Genomic DNA, 24368 nt, shown 5'->3' with positions numbered 1-24368 from the left:
GGGGTAAGAGGGCACACAGAGTCGGGTTAGGAGGGTCACAGGGGCCACAACACACTCACATAAACCTCCAGACTGGATTTGGGCCTTGGCCGCAGTGAGGCCAGGTCACCAAACGAACGACTGCGCCTTAGCTTCTCTAGCAGGGTGTCTCGGAGCATGTGCAGGAAGGAGAAGCGCTGGCGCTCCACGGGGTAGGGCTGCCACTTCTTTACACAGTAAAGGCAGGGAAATAAGACAGGGTGTTGGGTATTTGAGGGCAGGTGGGTGAAATGTAGGATATACAAGATGGGGGCAGAGTGTGGGTATAATGGGAATATACAAAGAAAAGGAGGGAAACGGGCGAGGGTTAGTTTAAGGGTGGTGCCTGCACGGCTTAAGCATCAACTGGAAAAAATAACATGGGGCATGATTTACATCACGGTGCAGACAGTGCATGGGTTAGTGTGTTATGGATCACAGAATATGCTAACAACTTGCTTGACTCACAAAAAAGGAGGTGTCCTGGAAGGTGGGGGTCTCCGGTGTGCCCTGGCTGTAGACGGACACTCGTCTCTGGAGAGCTGCAGCTTTGCTCACATTGCCAGACGACAGAGTCAGGTCCTCCACGTCGAAGGGGCTGGAGAGGAGGATAAAAAAAGACAAAGCTCTTAATGACACTGCTTACATTTGGTTTCAAAAACCTACAAATGGGCAGCCCTAAAAATGTGGTGTAAACAACCACAAAGATTCACTGTGATGCAGTCACTCAAGCCACTTCCTGAGGTGGTCTGTTGCAGTGTAAACAACAATATTTCATGATGGGTTTTCAACATGGGCTGGTAAAAACATCATTGATGAGGTGCTCCTTTTTGAAAATCAGTACTGAAACATTTGGTGCTGGCACTGGAGCTGTGTTTGGAGACCTCTGACCACAGGTGTGCACAGCAAGGCATCTCGGTTGTGTAAAAACAAAGTATGAAGTGGGTGTTACTATGATGTTTCACCAGCAGATGGCAGGACCCCACAAGGCATGCAGACCCCGACTTTAATGCTGTGACACTAACAACCGTTGTAGATGCTCCAAACATATGGCCGGTCCAGCAACAAGACTAAAATAGTTCTGGACTACCTCTGAACAATCCTGCTACCCAGCAGTGATACCATCTGGCAGCTGCCAACTCATTATGTACCCTAATTCGTGCAACACCGGTTAGATTCAGCGAGCTTCTACTTACTACCATGTGACTTCCAGGTTGAGTTTGATGGTCCCAAGGTCGTTGACGTCCACAGCCACCACCTGAGGCACGGCAGTGAATAGCTCCTTGGTCTCACAGATGACGCTGCCCACCAGCATGTGTGTGGCCAAACCCTTCAGCTCCGTCACCTGATGGGCACAAACTTATGTTTGTTTCTCATTTCAGTGCCACAGCGCAACGTGTTAGACACGAGGCTATCTGGGTTTGTACAGACCTTGATGTTAATAAGGTCAGTAATGAGGGGCATGAAGACCATCTCGTCTCCATCCCAGCTTTGCCTGGAGTTTACTTCAATCCTCCCCTTCAGCTTCCACCGCTGGCGACCGTAACGCATGAAGATCTAAAGGAAGGAGCAAAAAAAAAAATTTAACCACATAACTTTATAATGGCTGAACTAATAAGCTAATTTTTTTTAACTGCTCACTGTTTGTCTCACTAAACCAACCAGCTAAGTGCTAACTTTGGAGCTGGGTGGAGTGTACAGTGGTGTGTCACTGAAAGATGGCCAAAGCTGTTGCTACATAAATATCATTACAGCGGTTTCCAGCTGAAAGAGTCACTTGTGTCTATCTGTCTCAATCCTGTTAAAAGTAGACCCAAGAGTCAGCAGTTAGGGCAAAGAAAATAAACTTGCCTCATATTGGTCTCCAGGACAGAGTCGAGCAAATCCTGCCAAACCTGTCAGATAGAAGTGACAGATATTTATATTATGCACAAAGAGGAGAGAAAAAAAAACATCATTTGGGGGGGGGGGGAGGGGGGGTTTACAATGAGTTAAGCAACGTTAGCTCACTTTCTTATTCAGAATGAATTATTGCACAATGAGACAAGCTGCTTTTAACTGTCAAGCATATTTTTGTCATGACTTTTCAGGGATTCAGGGTTTCTAACTTGGTCCATGAGTGAGAAATCTTAGGATTTTTGCTCCAATTAATATAAAATCATCACCAAAACATCTGGATTCTAAATAATCCCAGTGTGTAAATGACTAAACTTGCATTAACTTCTCATGTAAATCATTCACGTCCCACCTTTCATTTTGATATGAAACTCCCCGAGCAGGTTCTCCAGTTCGCTCTCAAATGCGCTCATGTTCTGGAGGACGGAACGAGAGAGATAAGACTCATCACACAAACGGCCCTCACAAAAACGAGAACAACAACAGTAATCAAGTTATCTCTGCAGGCTCTGACAAAGCCGGTCAACACCAAACTACAGAGGAGACGGGAGGGCGGGTCTAAGCCCTCGGCACAGGTGGCGACAGGTGCGCTTGTTATTGGGATTTAAAGGTAAGTATCTGGCTTTGCAGGTTAGTGTTTACAAATCCCTGTAAGCAGTAATCTGTATCATATACTTAGAGTGGGTGCTGTCAGACGTGACTACGTTTAATGCGCCCTGTTCTGCGTTTATATATAATCTGCAAATATCTCTGTTTAAATGTCATAATAATTATTGTAACCCTACAATTACAGTTACTTTTTACAGCTCCATTCGCTTTACAGGACTAAGAGTCTGCAGCTGACAGCTCTGAGTACCTCGGTGTATTCCTTGTACCGACGATTAACCTCCGCGATACTCTCTTTGGTGCCTTTGGTGGAGGGCGAGGACGAAAAGGCCTGCTTCATCCGGATGGCACCCTCTCTGAGACGGCTCTGGATGCAGAAGGCCTCGTATAGCTCATCCACCTGCACACACACACACACACACACACACACACACAGAGTCCCCTCCATCTTTAATCGGCCCTCACGAATTTGTAGGCGGGGTAACACACACGAGACAGAAACTTGTGCAGTTATGAAATAAAGTTATAAACTTCCATATACATGAAAACATCCCCGGGCAAGGAGCAAATTCCCAAAAACTTCCAACTGCCATGTGAATTTTTCTGTGTTTGCTTCCCACTGGGTTTCATTCACGGATGGCACAGCTTCAGGCTTGTGCAATGAGAGCAGAAATAAGCACAGACATGATTAACTTTTGCTTTACACTTTATTTCAGATACACATCTGGTCACATGGTCAATAAGACTGTACAGGAAGTCCAAAACAGAAAAGGCCTGCAGAAGTAAACACAGTAAAAAGGCTGACATTGCACACACAGACAGAAAGACAGTCATCAAGACCGACAGGAGAGACAAATGGATAAACTAAGAATGGATAAAAATGTCCTGAAGTAAGCTGGCACATGCAGCTGCTGTATATCTGTGTAACTCTAACCCGACGCCTGCACTGTCCCAGTCTGCGAGCCCAGTGGGACACTCCCACGGCGAGGCAGCAGCAGACGGGGTTTAGAGCTCATTTGTCTGCCCGACTGCAGTTTGCAGCACTAGCCTGACCTAACCCAAACCCGCAGGGAGAGGGAACGATTCCATCAACATCCTGCTGTCTCAGTGTGAGCTAAAATGTCAGCGTTTCAGCTGAAATCAAATCACGATGATGCTGAAGCAAAAAGCTCAGCTCAACAGATTCACTCCGCCGTGAAGCCACAGGCACAGCAGATTTAGATGATTTTATTATGAGCAAAGCTTTGGTAATGAAGTCATTATAATTCTTTATAATAACGCTGTTTCAAACGTTTTTAATTGTTTCACATTTCCAAACACAAGTGCTCCTTAACCAACCCTACTCTATAAAAATCAAGTTCTCCTCATCAATATTTGTATTTCCTAAATTTTTCACATACTTCATTAAAATTCAAACATTTAAAAGGCTCCAAAAACAGACACGAGTCATTATGAAACAACACTGAGCTGTAATCCCAGCACTTTTTGAGGATGCGGTTGACTCACTCAGAGCCATTGTACCAACAACAACATTTAGCAGCGGTCCAGATTTTTAGCGTCCTGTCCTTTGAATCTTTTGGCTTATTTTGAACTAAAATTCACATGTGATGAAGCGGCAGGCGAGCAAAAAACAAAACACCTCTGGTGAGCCTCATCAAATGGAAATATCTCCGGCCGCCTGACGAGAGCGCTGAAATATTGATGCCTCGCGCTCTTTATGGCACTCATTAGGGAGAAGCAGGAGAAAATGGGCTATTCTGGCTCCTGTCGTCCCAACAGCTTATCTAACTGTTTGTTTGTGTATCTTTTGTGCATCAGCCGAACGCTGCCAGCCTGTTTGTGAGTGCAGACTTTTTGCACGCGCCGACGTGCTGACATGTGCACGGAGAGCGAGTTTTTGCAAGCGGTGGGTGGGCAAAGGAGTGCTTCTAATAAAAAAGAGTGAAAGTGGTTTGCGGTGGGATGGATATTAGAGTGTGTAACTCTTTTTGACACACACATACGCACAAACCCACCCACTCCACCTTATACCAACTAAGCCTTCACCACCCCCCACCCTCAACCGGGACCCAGCCCGTCTGTCTGTCTGTCTGTGGTATGTGATGTATGTGGCGGGGCGGCAGCAGCTGAGCTGAGCCGGCTGGAAAACAATTTCAAACCTCAACTGTTATTCTCAGCACTCGGAGAAAATAACGGGTTTTGTTTACATTGAAGGGGAAAAACACAAAACGTGTTTTTGTGCATGATCCAAGGAAACTTTTTACACCTCACATAAATAAAGACACGACTACAACGAGGTATTCATTGCCTAATGAAAAGCCATCATTCTTTAGAGGCAATCAGCGGCCGTATCATATTATCAGCTTAATGGTGCCAATTTTTGTCCCCAATTACAAAAAAGCCCTTTGCTGCCTTCGAGGAAACGTCCTTTTGAAGGTCAGCCAGGCTCCTCCACTCCAGAGGGTGGCCGTCAGCATATTGCTGAGCCTTGGGCACATTTCAGCCCAGAGGAAAAAAACCAAAGAAACATGAAAGGCAAAACACAAAGAAACAAGAGTAACCTCAGCACAGGAGGAAGGAGAGGACTGCACCCGGCAGAAGCGCTGATGCTCTTTTGGACGCGCATACACACAGACAGACGGACATGTGTTATACATCCTGATAGCAGCTCCTGTGGAGATCTCCCCGCCTTTCTGCCCTTTGTCTCCATCGGTTATGTATCATTCAAGAACCGTAAAATAAATAACTAAAATAAAAAATAAATTAAAAAAAGAATACATCTGAAACATTACATGGTTGTAATTTTGACAAAGGCAGAAAATATACAAAAAATTGTAAAAAAAAAAAAAAAATCAAAACAAAACACTACATCAATTTTCTTTTAATGGAAGCTTCCCTAAATAGTAAAAATCCATTTTTTCCCCACTGTGGATCAACAAAGAAAAACAATCAACACCAATGCTAATAACAGTAATTTTAACATTAATTAAAATAAAAATATAAAATATGAACATTTAAAGCACTTCTTTAATCACAGGAAGAGTACTGTTTAACAGGCCGCCCGTAAAGACCATCTGAACCTTTTTAAATCACCTCTCTACAGAGACATTAAATGGAAATGTATTCTAAATTAAGTCCTCTATTGGACTGTGCTAATTGCAGCTCGCTGCGATGACAAATAACCTGCACGGCTCAGAGACCGAGGGATTATTGGAATTACTGGGGAATCAGTTATGCTCAGAGTGAGCACGATATTGCATATTTATGTATTTGGTGTAAAATAAAAAAAATTTTGCATTTTGAAACCATTTTGAATGCATCCCTTCCTAAAACACTCCTAATAACGTTTTCTTGGTAGTTTGAAAGGCAGCTGTGATTAAGAATCGCTGAACGTTTTAAAGGATTATCTCACTATCATCAGTGCGTATGATTTAAAAACGTGGGGTTTTAGATATTAGCAGTGAATCTTTCAGATATGGCAGCAATCCTCTTAAGATATGGCCATTATTCTGGATCATAGATGGCGCCTCGCGCACGTGCACACACTTTGTGCCGGGGGACCAGTGATTATAAGCAGATTAAAACAGGCGGGCCACACCAAACAGCTTCAAACACACATGAAGCTCTCTGGGGAGCTGTGGGTGTGTGTGTGCGCGCGTGCCAGTGGCAAGATTAGCATTCAAGGGAAGTGGGGAAAGCAGAAAATGCCCTATATTACAAATAATCAAATGTAAAGCATGCACACTCATTCTGGATTGAATTTGGCACGTGTTTAACACACACGCGCTCTCTCAGGGGAAGAGGAGACGTCTGGCAGACGATCGTCTCACCTTCAGTCTATTTAATGATGCCCTGCTGATACCAGCGGTCAACACCCACTCCCCCAAACACCCCCCACCCCCACACACAGATATATATAGTCTCTGTCCCATGCAGGACATCATACGGGTTGTATCGTGCCACCTGCTTCCTCCATGTGTGCCAATTACTACTCAGACATCTGCAGGCAGCGCAGGAACAAAAGAGCAGAGCTGATGTGACTCACAAACTAACAACTTGCTGATGGATGATTGTTAAGTCATCCCTCACGGCAGCTGTCCTACACAAAGAGACACGCCTGAGCCTGAGCAAAAACACTGACAAACATGTTCACGCTTACTGTAGCTCAGCTGCTGAAACGCCATTTCTTTCGCTTTTTTTCCCCACTCGCAGTGTCTTTGCTGAACAATGTTTTGTTTACACATGCACTGACCAATCACGTACATGTGTTTAAGACATGCGGAGTAGTCCAGATGAGTTTATTGTTCCCCATCCTATATGTTGCTTTTAGTTCTGAAGTCCTCATCTGTCCCTTTTGGTGCAAAAAAATAGAAAAAAAACAAAAACTAATCAGCATCAGCTGCCTGATAAAAAATGCATACTTCCTGTTTGCCCTGTCCTACATACTGTCGATTTGTTTGGACCATAACCAGCGTGTTATAAGCCTTCTAATGCAATCATACAAGTCACACGTCCCTCAGACTTTATGTCCTTACCACTACAGCTACTTATGGTTACTGATGCGTAGTTTAAGTCAGTCTGTGTGATGCTGAAGTTGTTTCTACATTATATTTTCACACATTCTGCCCAGTGTCAGGAAAAATCAGGTCGGGACATTGGCCAAAGATGCCCTTGAACACATGTAGCACACAGCAGGTGACAGTCCCCTGCAGACATGTCTGTTAGTCTGGGTACAGTGGGTAGCAGCACACATGGCGCCCAGTGAACCAGATATTTGTGCTTTCACATGCACCTCTGTGAAAGTGAGTGATGATTAAAGAAAGTTTGGGCTGAAAATGACTTTTCTTTTCCAAACTCACCGGCCACTCCATTAGAAACACCTGGTCAGCTGCTTGTTGATGCAAGTATCTAATCAGCCAATCACATGGATCAAGAGGATGTTTTCTCTGGACACTTTGGGCCCTTTAATACCAACTGTATTACTTTTAATTAGAAGAGAAACTAGCATCTGATTAATTTAAAAATAAAGACAAACCATTTGTCAAGTCACAAGTTTGAGTCTTTTCTTTAAACTATTTTATCTCTGATAAGCTACACAAAGTCAGATAGTGAGTATAAATAAAAACTGATTGAGTATTAGGCTTAATTTTAGTTACGCTTCAGCTTTTGAGTTTTTTTACATGGCACGATAAATCAGACACTTCACTGCTATTTCAAATATTTACCCTTTCATTCAAATCTATTTTTGCATGAAGCCTGAATGAACAGAAGAGCTTAAGAATAACGCTAAGCAGTATGTGTTTGCTTAACATCATCCGTCACAAGACAGAACAAGCGCCGACTTCTTTTATCTCTCTTATCAAAGTCAAAGTGGAGCAAGCTGCAGATACACTTCCTGAGTTCCCTCTCATTTTTTCCCCCCATCTTTGAGGGCCGTGTCAATCGCTCCTCGCTGCAAACTGCCCTGACCCAGATTCCCTGTCGCCTTCATCCCCGCAGAATCGCAGTCATGCTGCTGTGTTGTTGTTTACCTGTGTATGCTTTTGGGACAAATGTTCTGAAGGTGGGTTTTGTAGTCGAGATGCATGTGAACATAAAGGGTTAACGCCACCCAACAGACGGCCCCATCGAGCTCATCGGGACTTCAAAGGCTCTGTCTCCGGGTAACCATGGTTACCTTTGGAGCTGCGCTGTTGTTTGGGCGTGTGTGCTCTGATTGCCTGCTGTCACATCTGATTTGACGCACAGCGAGGAAGACCATTAAAGCTCTACAAAAGGCGATGTGGAAGAAAAGTCAAAACCTTGTAGGGGATTAATGTCCCCAAATGGCAACCTGTGAGGTGACTACAAAGAGGATGCAGGGGGCCAAAAATCCCTACCTGGCAACCTCAGAAAGGATGTTTTTACCTCAACCATGGAAACAGCTGGAAACTTCCCTAATATATAAACAGATTAGAAGAGCAGGAATGCTAAGCTAATGCCTGGCAGCAAAAAACCAGGTGAAGTTACGCCTAAAACTGCAGCTTCACTCAATAAACTCAACGTGAAACCGGTGGAAAGAAAAGTTGTGAGAACAACAAACATTTTAAGAAATGTGTCTGTCTGTCTGTTTTTGTTAAGAGTTACGCTTCAGTCACAAAGGCCTGAGAAATATCAGTCACATCCTGGGAGCCAAAGGTTGATAAAAAGCGGTGTATTCTCTAATCGGTTGGCGAGTCGTTGCTGGAGGTTGCTGGGTGAAATTGGTCACAAAGAGCTGCTGAGATTTTGTAGATGCAACACCACTAACTGTGTGTCATTAACATCACGCTCACTGTGACAATACAGGAAGTATTGAAAAAGGCACCATTTACCAAGCCCTAGAAACTGGTCTGCGACCATTATGCAATCCTTGGTCATAAGGCAAACTACAGGCAACTGTAGCTAGCAACCAAAGCACCCAATATGGCAGGCTGCTCTTGAGCAATGTGTGCATGAGAAACCTCGACATAGTGTTGCACCAAAAATCTCTTGCTTTGGTTGACAGCAGATTGCTGTGGTCACTCATAGTTTGCATTGAACTTGCATGCAAACAAACTACTTTCCGAGTGGTGCTGAAAACAGGAAAAATGTGACAACAATAGCCTTCAAAGTAAAACTTTGAAACATTTTAGCTGTAGTGGTGAAGCACAGCTTTCATTCTGAAGGCAAACATTCTCCGTTTCCAGTTTGCATCACTTTTTTTTTTACTAGATTTACCAAGTGCACGCAAACTGTCTGCGACCATGACAACCAAACTTTGTCCATAGATAACAATTTCCACCTAGAATCAACATCTAAACATGTATCAAACTCTCTCTTGTGTGTAAATCCATAGTAAAAATGGGCCCTTAATAGTTTCTGATTTCTGTGTTTATGCTAGTGCTGTGCAGGTAGCTGGCTTTCTGTCATGATCAACAGCTACTTTCACACTTTAGTCTTTGCACAGCTCAAAAAACAAAACAAAACAAAACAACGCAAGATGTCATTTTTCTGAGCTTTTCATGTGATGGTAGGTAGGTGTTACCTTTGAACAGCCAACTCGCTGAGTGCTACAGTTAATACCGCACCGATACGGTTTCAAACCAATAAAATAGATGCATTTAAAACTATCAAACATTTACTTAGAAACAGGTAAAAATATGCATCAGCACTCTGTTTCCTGGGTGAATGCTTGGATGGGATGAGGCCTTAAATACCGGTTTCAGACTTAAAATAAGCTCTTAATCAAATGCCCCACGGACTTACATTAAAAAGTCCAACCGAAGACTCCCATATAGATCGCCTCAAATACTTTCTTTGGTTTAGAGACTGACAAAACAATAAATATGGCTGTAAAGAAATCCGAACAGCCTTACCTTGCTAATATGAAACTCCAGACGTCTCATGTACCTCTCGATAGTTTTGATTTGCTGTAGAAAGACAGCGCAAAAATTTACAGGTCAGAATTTGGCTTCATCTGTTTTTTGTTTGCACCACAGATTATAACAAGGTAATACTTACATATTATACAGCAAAATGTGCAGAAAATACAATGTTCTGTACAAATATGTTATTATAAGATTCACACGATAAACTCCAAACTTGAGCGTGTGTTACAGTAGCCCCTCCCCTCCCATCATCTTACCTTGTCAAGATCATACAGCACTCCCTGGAGAGAAAACACACGCAGACACACACGTGAAATTACAGAGTTACTAAAAGGTAGGGCAGCTTATCCAAGATCACATTTATCTGCCATCAGGAAGAAACTGTTTTTCCTGTGTGCACACATCAGGCAGCCACGATGGCATAAACAATGAAAAATATTTCCATGTGTGCGTTCAGGGTGACCGTGGCTCAGGGGGTTGGGAAGCGTATCTGTAACTGGAAGGTCGCCGGTTCGATCCCCGGGCTCTCTGTCCTGGTCGTTGTGTCCTTGGGCAAGACACTTTACCCTATCGCCTACTGGTGTTGGCCAGAGGGGCCGATGGCGCGACATGGCAGCCTCGCTTCTGTCAGTCTGCCCCAGGGCAGCTGTGGCTACAACCGTAGCTTGCCTCCACCAGTGTGTGAATGTGAGAGTGAACGAATAGTGGCATTGTAAAGCGCTTTGGGTGCCTTGAAAAGCGCTATATAAATCCAATCCATTATTATTATTATTATTATTATTATTATTATTCATTAGTTTAAAAATTGATGTAATATATGTGAATTTTTCATTTTCTTTATAAAGCATTTTCGGCTTAAGCTGTGAGTCTCACAGGCTGTAAACATTACGAGGAACGATGTAAGTTAATGCAGAGTAACTTCTCACCAGGCGGGAGTTTCTCTTCATGTCCTTCATCAGACCTGTGAGTTTGTCCAGCTCCGTCTGATGAACCTCCAGATATTCACTTCACAGGGGAAACAGAGAAACACTTCAGTCTTTGCATAATACAATGAATTAAATTAAAACACGACTGCAGAAGTTCAGACGCTCACTAACGTTACGTTCACCGCTACAAATTCACTTAATGACACCAAAGAATACATGTGGAACATAAACATCCACAGAGGTCTGTTAATGCATTCAGAGGCAAACGTCAACAAGCTCAAACAGGCTGTAAATGCACAAACTAAAGCTTCTGGTAATTACTCAGTAAGCCCCTATACCAGGAAAACTCACTGCATAAACATTCTTTATATACAGTTCATGACAAGACCAGACTCCATCCATTATAAAAACACAACCATCAACATTTTTTTAAGGCCAGAAAGAGTGACACATGCACCGTGTGGGAAATGTAAGCAGCACTTCTGTAATACTATCTGTTTAATCAATCTGTAGTCAAGAACAACACAGTGCTTATTGTACTTACTGACTATCTGCTATATGGCTTCTATATATCTACTAACTTTAAAAGGTCTGGCATTAAACATAGAAAGGCTTCTTGTGTTTCAGAATTTGTGTCAAGTATCTAGTCTAGAGGCTTTTTTTTTTCTTTTTATATTTCCAAGTCGAAAAAGAATGGAGCATTTCAAGGTTTCAAGGTACTCTGGAAGACTTCATAGTGTGTACTGTAAGTGAATTTGCTTCATATTAACTACTTAATTGTGTGCATAGAACAAGTGGATGAGTTACTCACTCCAGGCCTTGTTTGAGTGCTGTGTAAACCTCCTCCAGTCTCTTGGGCTGCGGCTCTCTGGAGCTGCTGCCTCCCTTGTGGCCTGACAGGTGGGGCTTCTTAGGCTTGGACTGAGGCTTCTTCTGCACTGCAGAGTTCCCCATGAATGAGTTACATCTGCACACACACAGACAAACGCACAAACACGGGATAAGTTACCATTTGCTGATTGAGCCTCACAAGAATTTCCTAAATCTCATCACACAGGCCCAAAGGCGCCACCTTCCATATTATATTTATCTAATATTTATCACAGGATCTCTGCAGCACTTCAAGTGTCAGGCCACCAGCTGCCAATAAAAGCAAGGAGTTATATTTCTAGATTATTTACACCATCCTGAACACGTCCTTGGGCCAGTTACAGCATGAGTTCATCTCATCTGTCAGATGCATTGACCTTGTTGACTCTGCTCACACCAAAATAACTCGTACATACATACACGCACGCATACACATTTAGATGTGACCGACGCATTTAGCCTACATATTATTCAGACATTCAGACACAAATACAATCATACATTCTGAGCATTTAACGCGGGCGTGCAATCACATGCAAACATGTGCTTCCCCGACTCCTAGCTGCCGTTTATCCTCTGCTGGAGTGAACTTATAAACAAACAAGCAGATTTATCCTCCCGGCGATTAACGACATTCAAGTGATCTTCAGTCTCTTCCCTCAAATGACCAAATGTGTGACCGACTCAAGTGGGAGAATTGAACAAATGTGATCCAGTTACAGAGAGTTGTCATATTTGTATAAAAGGCAGTGAAATGGGCTCAGACACTTTGTGTGGAGCTTCAGCTTTCTTTCATTTTTTTACCACCACACATCATTTTTTTAAAGGTAATCATTTGGAGGAACAGTTTTCTGTAAACCACCAGTAGGGGTCCATTGGTGGATTATTTTGTAGATATGCTCTTATTCAATTTAATTTTCCCTGATCAGACAATCGCAGTCATTACTGACATAAGGAGGAACTTGAGATATTAGCAGCCTTCCAGGATTAATCCAGCAGTAAAAGACCATCTTTGAAAAGGGAGGCATTTTCAAAACATTCCTACTTTGGATGCACCGAATCTAATGGAGAAGGCCTGGTTTAAAGCTATAAATGTCTGCATTTTGTGGACTTGAAGCTAACTGATATATCAGAGATGTCAGAAGTGTTCGTGTGACGTCTTTGAATGCGAATTTCGAAAAAGTTTTCATGTCCCATCCACGGTGGCCCCCGAGAGGCCAAACGGACAATAACGTGACAGCCCAGCTGCAGGAAGTGACAAACGGCAAACGGCTAACAGCAGACGTGTGTCTGCAGTTTTATTTAATCATGTGACTAAAACACACATTGCCTGCGTCTGTTTCTCCCTAAAAACACAGATCGGTCGCATGTTTTTGTTTCTGTCACTTCCACACGCCGTCTATCATTTTATCATGTCCCCAGAAACCCTTCCAACATGTTTTGTGTGCTTCTGCGGCATTTTTGTATTTGCTGCTTTTCTTAAGTTGCTTTGCATTTGACCTCTCAGGGCCACCGTACGTAAAAATAATCAGCAACCCAAGTTGTGTGGATGTTTTGCTGACTTTCATGTTAAAGCGCGATGCTTTGAGCGTGAGCATTTTAGATCCACTAATAACAATAAATAACTAGACAAATAATCACCAGTAAAAGCTTCACAGGCAGCTGCCCTCCATCAGCCAGAGAAACCACACAGACGAAGCTTCATGTGAAGCTTCTTCGCTCATTTAAACTGATGATGAAGAAGAGGCCCATTAGTATTATTTCTCAGTAATTATTGTGCTTAACTGCAAGTTGTTATTATATTAGGGATAACAGATGAATATACAAATGACTGACTGTGCCACAAATGGTAGCCTTTTGTGTTTCGTGATAATTCACTGCAACCAAGCAGAGTGAAAGGAGTGCTGGGGCAGATGTTATTATATTAGAGATAGAGAGCTTAGCCCTGATTGGCTGAAAAGTCTGTATGGTTTTTCATTGACTGACCTTTGCCATAGGGGACATAACCGTATACGACAGGTTGTAGGTACAACCCTCTGTATGCATTCAGGTTGAAGCCTTTAAGAAAGATTTTTCCAGCAACCGAGGAAGGTTTCTCCCATCCACACATCCATCTGTCGCTTATCCAAGTCCAAGTATTGAGGTCAGGAGTCAAAGCAAAGATGCCCAGATCTCCCTTTCCATGGTTACATCATCCAGATTTTCCAAGGGTGACACCAAGGTGTTCCCAAATCAGCTGTATGACATGTAATCTCTCAGGGGTCTCCTGGGTCTTGGATTAGACCAGAACACCTCACTCACAGTGGCATCCAGGAGGAATCCCAGATGCCCGAACCACCTCAACTGCCTCCGTTCGATTTGAAACAAGCTTTTGGGAACAAACTGATAAGCTGAATGTGTTTTCAGTTAGTCTTCATGGGTAAGACTTTACCATTTCTAAGCCTCATATCTGCGGCTGAAAAAAAGGGGGCAGAGTTTTCTAAGTGGCAGAACCACCTCACGAGTCTCTTTCTCCTCACATTAATCCATTTTAGGTCACACTCATCTCTCCCACGCATGCACATCTCAGCTTTTAAAACCATTACGGATTTAGCTGACAAATGACATTTTCCCAGTCTTAATGAAATGATCTGAGAGTCATTCCAGGGACGCGGCGACAACCAATTCCAGCACTAGACGAGCTGGAACGTGCCGCGTTTTGCTGTGTGCCAGCAGCGGCACAAGTGAAGCTTATAGCTGCCACAAATGTAGGGCAACACCGAACGAGAGCGCTGCATAGCCGTGGGGTCATGCGAGCTCTGGTGCAGTAGGGTTTCTTGGCAGGGACATATACAGAAGCATACATGTCAACACTTCCATACAGGAAATCATGCATAATGATGAATTTATCCTTGTGCGCGCACAAAGTGCAAATTCTCCATCATGCAAACGCGCAGAAGTGCACACAAAACTCACGCATGGACACACACATGGAAAGTCCCTTCTCAATTACAGTAACAGAGGAGCGCGCACAGATGCTGGCACACTCCAGCGGCTTCAGGAGCTATATCTGTGCAGCTTTCCACCTCGCTCATTATCAGGATGATAACTTGTCTGTCGCTGTCAGTCGCCCACACAGCGACTCATTAGAACCAATTACTCCATTCACTGTCTGAGCAGAGAGAAAGGAGCCACTTCTCTCTGCAGGACCAGGACTGCTGAAGAAGCCCAGACACCGACAATCAGAAGTGTAAGATTATAAGAGATATGGTATATCTGAGACTGTGAGCAGGCTTTGTCTTGTGATGATGATGGAGAGCGCCGTCATAGATGAGTCAAACAGGAAAGCACACAGAAGAAACTCTTATCTCTCGAGAACTTTATCCATCTCTAACTTTTCGAAACCAACCCTGGGCTATGAACGAGAATACATCATGTGACAGAGTGACGATCACTGCTTAAGAATTCGCTTCTTTCACAGGTCTCAAGACTTGCTTTGGCTCGTGGATCACCATGAAGACTGGCCCCATATCCCTGAGTCATTGAATTCCTTTTGTTGAATGAGCTCTTTTGTTTTGTCTTTTAGAAGAGATAACTAATATGATTCGTACATGGATGCGAACAGATGTACACGTCTTCTCCGTGTATAGACACTAGTATGGAGACTGTATAGAGAGTTTTGTTTTTGTGGGTCTAATCTCCCTTTCACCATTTCTGTTTCCACTTGTCAAATTCCCCTTGTTATCCCCTCTCCGTCGATGATGCCGGCATCACAGACTCTTGAATGGTGCCATCTGCATGTGTAATCCTTTAGCTCAGTAAAGTTTGTCTTAATCTTTTCATTCATTTATTTTGTTTTATTGTAATTTATAAACAGTAAAACTCAAACTTTCCTTTACTAGAACATCTAACAACAACATCCAGGTGATGCTTTAGAACAGGGGTCTCCAACTCCAGGCCTCGAGGGCCGGTGTCCTGCAGGTTTTTGATCTCACCCTGGGTCTACACACCAGAATCAAATGATTAATTCATTACCAGGCCTCTGCAGAACTTCAAGACATGTTGAGGTAATTTAGCCATTTGAATCAGCTGTGTTGGATCGAGGACACATCTAAAAACTGCAGGACACTGGCCCTCGAGGCCTGGAGTTGGGGACCCCTGCTTTAGAAGTATTGAGGTACTTACTTTTGTACTGTTTATAACCTATTTATTAAATGCTGACATAGAAGTAAAGAAGTAGCACCATGATGTGTCATTTTCAAACCAGTCTTTTATTCACCGTGTGACCCAGATTACAGTTTTAGAAATAAGTAACTCCAGCTGATCATTGCTGAACAGCTTAGCAGAGTTCCGCTTACCGTGAGCGCCGTTCCTGTAGTGTGCTGAAACCCGCAAACGACTGGCTCCGGATTATGCCATTTGGCCCGCCGGGGGAGTGGGTTCCGGTCGCCATGATCTCCGGGACTCGTGACGACACTCCTGCAGAAAAGGCACAACATGTGCAGGATTTAGGATCGGGGTCAGTAATGCATGAAACATCGTCAACAGTGAGGTTACCTGGAGTGCCGCGAGCACAAAGAAGGCACACTTGGTGATGCTTAGCACTCGGAGCCTGTGCTAACATGCCTCAACTCCTCTGACTTATTTGTCACATACCTCAACTGTTACTGTTATTCCTCAGGTGTGTGTCACAAATCATGATGTCTGTCACTTCAAATCAACTATGTGACAATAAGCAATTCATCAGACTGACAGCTGTTTAACGTCACGCAGAAGTCACTACATACGCCACACATCTGCTTCAATGGGCCATTTTTGCCTTCTAATCACCACATTTGACTGATTAATTCCACAGACAGCCCAGTGTTTGGCGTGTCTTGTCTTCCACTTCTGTAGTTAAGGCTTTTTCTTCCTTTTTTAAAATCACTGTGCCTATATTTACCAGCAGCAGTCTGTCAGCTTTTAGCCTCTCCTTAAGCCGGAGATGTGGAGTGCAACATGATTCACGTGGGCACTTGGGGAGCAAGCTGAAAATAGATGGCGAAACAGCCAAATTTAGCGGTCAGATAATGATGTAGCAGAGATCAAGCGCCCAAAGGAGGAATCCACTGAGATAACTGGATCACAGTTTCAAACAGCAGTGTGAGAATTTGTCCAGATCGCTGTGCTTCGGTGGCAGCAGGCTGACATTTAACCTCAAAGCGCAGTTTAGAAAAAGTTCAAAGAATTAACCAAGGAAAGCTTCCTCATACCTCACGAAAAAGCAAAAGAAAGGAAAATAGAGGAAAGTCTTTATAGAGTGAAATCTTTTGTTTTGGTGCGTCAGAGGTCAGTATGGGTCAGAACAGCTGGAAAAGGTTATAGATGTTGCAGAAAGACACCGTGATAGGATGAGAGAAGAGACTGAAATCAGGTCCTTTAAATACCAGGACATGCTTGTTAAATTCTATTCATATACTGAGATGAAAGCACCGTGTTATTCGAGCAATACCCCGCCATCTCCACAGGTGTGCAAACATATCTTCACATACTACAACGCTTTCCTGAACTTTCCTGCACACGCTGCTATTCCTTGCTTTAATGTCAACTCCCTCTGCAACATCACAAGACAAACGGCAACCTGGAACATGCCCGAGTAACAAACAACATCTCAACGTTGGTGACAATAACATGATAACTGTAAACTTTGTGTGAGTCAGAGGAGGCTCGATCTGTCTTGTTAATCTGTATTGCTTCTCGCCTAATACAGAAATGCCTGAAGGAGAAGAACAGAGAGACACATTTGTCACATCAAATTAAACTTTACTAACAAGCAGAGGAGCTTGTCTCAGTATTCAGCTCTCCTCTGCGTCTGCTTCCCCTCCTCTCACAAGCGACACAAACCATCCCCCAGGCGTACGAGTTAAAACAACTTTGCCAAATGAAAGAAAACTCTGGATTTGTGCTGCTGCTTGTAATCATACCCCACTTTTGTCCTACTGGATCCATCTTTATTTCTCCAGAGGACGTCTGTGTGGGGTGGTGGAGCAGGGCAGCACACACATTAAGCCTCTGTCTGTGGTACTACAGGCGGCCAAACTAGCAACCTGATATCAGCTCCTTTGGACTGAGGACCACACAAAGAACCAGCACGCGGTCTGAGGAAAGACTAGATCCTTGTTTTGCAGAGAAGCAACAATAATGTAGCGAGACTGATACGGCTGCGACTATTAATAGCAGCTAGCTGCCTAGAACACAGAAGACCCTGGTGGCTGTGACCGAGTAAATAGGCGATTCGGACCATTGCATAGACAGGCGTTACAATCCTAGTTTTGTCAGGATTAGTTAGAAAATATAAAATATATTTAAAATATATATCTTTACAGACAGAAGACCCAATATTTTATGTTTATTTTTATATTTTAAAAGTGGCTAAAGCCATTTTCACAATTGTACTAAAAGGTGTATAAATCAATATTTTTACATTACCAGCCGATCAAATTACTGCGTAATGTAAAACTTGCTACTCCTATTGCACGCCTTTGCAGTTCTCCTCCAACCAATGATCTGCAGACTTTGTTTTGCTCACTGCTTTGAAGTTTGAGCCTGAGAACCCTCCAGAAACTTTTAAAGAATAAGTACAGCAGTGATAAACTGACTCTATACTTCCGCCCTGCACTATCATTTCGAGCATGACTCAGGTCTTGGTGTCGAAACTATGTCTGAACATCAGATACCCCCTTCGCTCGTATTGCACCACCACTGTATAGCTGCGCGGAGAACAAAGAGGGCGTTGCAGTCTTCGGTTCTCTGTTTTCATTTGTTACCCAACTATTTGTGGCACTTTTCTTGCAACATAGAACAACAGCATTGCCTCACTGAAGACATTTACTAAAAACGAGTGTTGCTCTCTCTGCCTTAAGCGACACTGGATCTTCACCTCTCTATTTGCTGCTACATATATAAATGAACAAGAATGAATCCACATACACTTTCATCTGTATCAATGAAAAAAAAAAAAAAAAAACAGATCCAAAAGAGTTTTATTTCTCTCAAGAGCACAAATGGTGTTAAAGATGGTCAGCGAAGTCTCAGTGTGAAGACTCGATGTCATTTTGGTGTTTTGAACCCTGAAGTGACAAGCGAGCGCTTAAATAATGACTTGTCAATTACAACTCATTAGCCAGTAAACAAAACCTGGATAGTCCTCCTTTCTGACTGTAACGATACCGTCGACCATAATTTATAAAATGTTTTATTCAGTGACTGAGCCGAGAAAAGACATTTTTCCCCATAGACTTCTTTACAACTTGAAGTCTTTTTTTTTTTCAAACCAGATGACTTGCCCCCTGCTGGCCGTTAAAAGAATGCAGCATCGCTTTTCAGACTTGGAAGCTGGCAGCACATCCATCTTATATATACAGTCTATGGTCACGACACAAGGACACTCCACACCTCAACTTTGATGTAGCTAAGAGTACTAAAAATCTGTGATATTAGAACCACTTACCTGCACTTCATTACTGTTACTCGCATTGATATGTGCAAAACAAAACCCAGAGTAATGCTTCTGGTCTAAAATATACAATTGGAAAGCAGATTTGTTAGATAATGTGATGTGGTCACATTATCGGGATATGATTCTCCTGAGAGGCGGTAATCACCATTACTAGCCAAAACACAGCAAAGGAAGAGACGTTACACGAGAGCTGCAATTTGCTGTAATTCTCTGAAGCTTTTTGGTCCATTTTGGTGTCTGGATGTTCAACAAACACACTTTTCTGCCTTTCTGTACATGTCTCGCGGACTTTCTGACTCACTCTCCTAAAAGAGGAGCAGTGGGAGGGAAATGATGGTACATCCAGTTACCTAATGCTCTCTGGATAATAACAGAACAGGCCGGACACTGTTTACAGCACTTTCAGAAAGATCTACTGTATTTAGACAAACAAAGATGGAGAACGAGAAGATGTGCTCACTAAACTCCATACACAATGGTACCAGATTATCCCCCGAGTATCCTGATGTACACACAGCCTACGGTGAGGACGCAAGGGAATAACACGGAGTACTTCTCCCTGCCATCAGAGAAAACTGCTGTAAAATAAGAGTACTCACACGATTCAAACACAGAACAGCTTCACAGCGGCGTGCACACTAAAACTCTGGCACTGCCTGTCAGGCAGAGGCTGTATGAAACTCAAAGAGTGTTTGTCCTACATTCATTTTCAGGGACTCGCCCACACATTGCTGGATAAATGTGGTGCTTTATAAAAGGTAATCACCTTGTCTCTGCGTGCTCTCAGAACTCAGAAACAAAGTAAATACCTCACTTTTAATTATCAAGCAAATTATCTGCACCTATATCTAGACTGTGAGTTTCTCCAGCTGCTACAAACAGGCTGAATGAAGATCAGCGGTTTGTTACATGATGAGATGATGAGCCAAATAATCGATTTGCTGATCAACACCATTATTTGATCAGCCATTTACAGTTTCTTGAATTTGACAAACTGACTCTTTTTAATATGTTATGATTGGAAACTGTATATACACTCATTGGCCACGTCATTAGGTACAGTGGTTCAATTGCTCATTAATACAAGTATCTAATTGGCAAAGAAATTGGCATCAATTCAGTCCAGTCATGGAGACACGGTCAAAATCACCCGCTGAAGTTCAAACTGAGCATCAGAATGGGGGAAAAAAAAAAAGGTGATTTAAGTGATGTGGAACATTGCATGGTTGGTCTGAATACTTCACAAACTCCTGATATGCTGTGATTGTCCCACAAAACCATCTCTGGGATTTATAGAGAATTATCTGGTTGAAAATACCTTCGTGATGTCAGAGTTCAGAGGAGAATACCCAGACAGGTTTGAGCTGACAGGCAGGCAACAATAACTCAAATAACAATCGTTGCAATCAAGGTACCCAGAACAGCATCTCTGAATGTACAATGTGTTGAACCTCAAAGCTCATGGGCTACAGCAGCAGAAGGCCACACTTGATGCCACCCATGTCAGCTATGAACACGAAACCGAGGCTACAACTCACCAGAACTGGAGAATAGAAGATTTGAAAAACGTTCCCTGGTCTGATTTGTCTTGATTTCTACGGTAACATTAGCAGGATAGGGTCAAAATTTGGAGTAAACAACTTGAGAACGTGGCTCTACCCAGCCTTGTATCAACAAGTTCAGGTTGCTGGTGGTGGTTAATGTGTGTGGATATTTTCTTGGCACTTTTTCGGCACATTAGTACCAACCAAGCATCATTTAAATACCACAGCCAACCTGAGAACTCTTGATGACCTTGTCCACCCCTTTATGACCAGAGTGTACTCAAAGCTCAGATCATCCACACTGGTTTCTATTGAAGTCTCAGTGTGAATGGGCTCCAGAGATCTTTGAGATGTGCTGGAACGGGAGATTCACATCATGGATGTGCAGCTGACAAATGTGCAGCAGCTGTGTGATGCTCTCATGTCAATATGGAAATCTCTGAGGAATGTCTCCAGAATGTTATTGGATCTATGCCATTAAGAAAAAAGCACCTCTGAAGACAAAAGAGATCCAACTCTTTAGTTAAAGCTTAAGCTAATTAAATATATTCCAGTTTAAATTCCTCTCTAATAATGGTTTAAAGGCTAATTAGTCAAAGCAATAGGAAATCTATCAAGCTTTTACTCTCTTGTAGGGGACAGCTGGTGTGAGTGGTGTGATAAATGTTCACACTATAGTCCAAGCTTTGGGATTTTCTAAACTTTTCAAAAGTATTAGCAAGCTCCTTAAAAAACCACAACATTTAAATAGATGTTTCTCTCTCTCACACACACACACACACACATAAAGGGCTGAGTTCAACCACTGAATCATGAAAACCTTTCCTCCGCACCTCTTAGTGTCACCGCTCATCTCGTCTAAAGAGCCTTTCAGAGCGAGAACAACAATACCCACTTGCAGTGCGTCCTGGTTTGGTGCCAGGCGTTACCCATGCTGAATACAGCTGCCAGTCAGGCCATTCAATGGTCTTTCATCGCAGCCTTAAACACCCTCATGAGTGTGTTTGTGTGACTGTGGGTTTTTTTTTTTTGGAGGGTCTTGTAAGCATCACATTAATCAGTACTCTTAGCTGCGCCTTGGCAAGACTGGACAAATTACAAATATGCAATTAGCAAAGGAGAGGTGGCTGGAGAGAGCAGTTGCTGTTAGCTCTGCAATGTTCACGTACATTAGCGTATTAGCACCATCACTGAGTGATTCTGTGTGAGGGAGAGAGACAGCCCTACTGAGTTAATGAGGGTCGAGAGAGCCTCAAAACTAATAGTGAGAGCCAACTGCAAATACAAAAGAGCTTCTTCAAGCAAAGTGGGATATGTTTTGGCAAGAGTCACGTGGTTGACATCATCAGCTGAGCTAGCATGATTGCTAGTATGATTGCTAGCATGGTCATTTTCCAGCATGTGCCTTTCCAGCTCACTAATAGGTGTTTATAAACCACCAGACCACATAGACACGGATACGAGGACAAACCTACTGCTTTCTTTATCTTTAACCTCAGTAAACACTTTCCTGACAAATTTCTGATCTTAACAGCTCGTTTAAAGTCTTATTTAACACAGCATGATGTTGATTTTATGACTTATGGTCACTAATAGAACAAAACAGATGCTCAAGCAGGATATGATTAGGAGGAAATGCCACCATTAGCACTCAGAGCTCTTGGTTTCTCAGTCAGATCTCCATGTCGCTTATCTACTTTCAAAACTTTGTCTAGCACTGTGGTGGGGCGTGGTCTGCGGTCCCGTGCAGGGAGGGTGGACGCATCTGCACGGCATCCTTAATCACGCCCGCCGAGTTATAAACACAGGGACTCAGGGGTTGGGGTTTGTTGTGGTGGTGTGATGCAAATGTTAAATAAAGATGGCTCATAACACGGATTTGTGGTCCCGTCGTGCCTTAATTCCACCACAAGCACTTTTTAAAGTTATAAAGTGCTTCACAGTTTGGATAAAAACACATTAACCTCCTAGGACCTGGCGTCCACAGTTGTCTAGACCAAAATACTGCATTTTGCTCTACAAGGGCCTGATATCCACTTACGAGGACATTATGCTGCCACTGTTCTATCGAAATTTAAAATCAAAATCTTATTTTTGTCAAAAACAAAAATCAGGTTATTCTTTGTTTTTACATTCACCAGGTCCCAATCAGCCCAAATAGCAAAGAGAAATTAAAAATGCATGCCATGAAAGAGTTCGAGTCTTAGGAGGTTAAAAAGATTCATATATGCATATGATACAACCTCAAAAGCATGATCACCTCTGCTTTCAAAATAAGAGCGTGGAACACCTGATCAGATGATCGGACAGGCCAGCTGAAGATATAAGGTCTCAGCAGCTCTGCTGTATAAACTTTAGCCTGTTCATGTTGTGCTTTGCATGTAATTAATACATATTAATTTAAAAAATGAATTCGGAATTTCATTAGAAAGCACTGAAAGGAAGCAACAATGAAGCTTCAAAATGGAACTTTGGAAACTAATGGTTAAGGCCTTCTTTTATATACAGTCTATCAATTTTCAATAAAATGAGCGCTAGCTTCGAAACACTTGGCTTTAAATCCATCCTTGCCTTTGATGTAGTAGTCTTCCACCGAGAGTCAACAAAAGAACACTTAACGCAACCATTTCACAATTTCATCCTTTCCTTCCTCTGCATTTCAGCATCAGCAGTTTTCTAACATCCTCCACAGGAACATGTGAGGCAGCTGTTCCTCTTAATCATTTAACCCCCCCACCCTTCATTCATGTTTGTGAGGTTTCACCCGAGTGACTCAGATATCTGAAGTGATTTCACCCAGTGTCATGATCCAAGCAGCCAGGAACACACAGGCACAAATGTAATCTTCAAAAAAATGGGTTTTATTATACCCCCAAAATGGACAACATGATTACAAAAATTCAAAATAACAAAAAATAAAGTTTTTAAGAACCAAGTGGGCCCATAAAAGAGGTTAACTTAACAGAACGCTACTCAAAAGTCACTTAACAAAAACATAACTCAACAAACTGACCTGCCCAAATGAGAAACAGCTCCAGTTATATAGCAAATGAATAAACCATTATATACACCAAAGGTGAAAACTAAAGAGATAACAGCTAACCATCATTCAAGAAGAACCCCATTCCCCCTGCATGATCACAATAGATGGTCCAGTCCACTTTATTGGCTTCTGCATTTAAACCAGCTCCACCCTCAGCCTCCTCTTTCAGCCAAACCAGGAAGGACTGGAGCGGAGGTCAGGTAACTAAGTATCTCAGTTGTGTGGTTGCATGCATCCATCACACCCAGAATGGTCTTTTCTTCACTGACAGTGTGACTCACTTTCTTATTCTTCTTTCTGTTGTTTTGCTCCCTTTATATTCATCTCACTCTGCTCTGACTCCCTCATCCTCAGTCTGTGCAGCCAAATCTGTCAATGGTGAAGCATGAGGGGGCACTTTTCTCTCCCCATGAAGAGCATGAATCAGGTAAAACCATAAATAAAGGGAGACAAGGTGTTAAAATATGGCACTGCAAAAATAAGCAGCGATTCATCAAGAAAAAACCAACTAATATTTGGTGTAATCGTACATGTAAACAAACTCTGCCGTGCATCTAAAACGTTGCTGAATAATAATCACAGCACTTGCTCGCGCTGTGC

General features: G+C 42.8%; 1 protein-coding gene across 7 annotated transcripts in view; it reads right to left on the bottom strand.

The window, feature by feature from the left end:
• The window catches only part of ripor2 (RHO family interacting cell polarization regulator 2), a 77128-nt gene that overhangs the window by 7483 nt on the left and 45277 nt on the right, over positions 1-24368 (bottom strand). For 5 of the 7 annotated variants that reach the window (XM_086279950.1, XM_086279949.1, XM_086279948.1 and 2 more), the window contains exons 2-13: positions 16042-16162; positions 11646-11801; positions 10835-10913; positions 10166-10189; positions 9897-9950; positions 2771-2920; positions 2267-2330; positions 1870-1913; positions 1450-1575; positions 1215-1363; positions 487-616; positions 60-206 (exon numbers count right to left, since the gene is read on the bottom strand). In XM_086279950.1, the coding sequence (XP_086136076.1) occupies positions 60-206; positions 487-616; positions 1215-1363; positions 1450-1575; positions 1870-1913; positions 2267-2330; positions 2771-2920; positions 9897-9950; positions 10166-10189; positions 10835-10913; positions 11646-11801; positions 16042-16162 (1244 nt within the window). The remainder of the gene's footprint in view (positions 1-59; positions 207-486; positions 617-1214; positions 1364-1449; positions 1576-1869; positions 1914-2266; positions 2331-2770; positions 2921-9896; positions 9951-10165; positions 10190-10834; positions 10914-11645; positions 11802-16041; positions 16163-24368) is intronic. The other 2 variants (XM_086279954.1, XM_086279953.1) reach the window with 1 other exon arrangement.

This window comes from Aulonocara sp. 'chitande type north' Nkhata Bay, linkage group LG22, assembly GCF_057382095.1.
Source record: "Aulonocara sp. 'chitande type north' Nkhata Bay isolate Kocher_YH1m ecotype deep benthic linkage group LG22, A_spYH_male_GT1.1, whole genome shotgun sequence".
NCBI classification, from domain to species: domain Eukaryota; kingdom Metazoa; phylum Chordata; class Actinopteri; order Cichliformes; family Cichlidae; genus Aulonocara; species Aulonocara sp. 'chitande type north' Nkhata Bay.
Note: the sequence above shows the minus strand (reverse complement) of the source record. Positions and strands in the feature narration are given on the sequence as shown.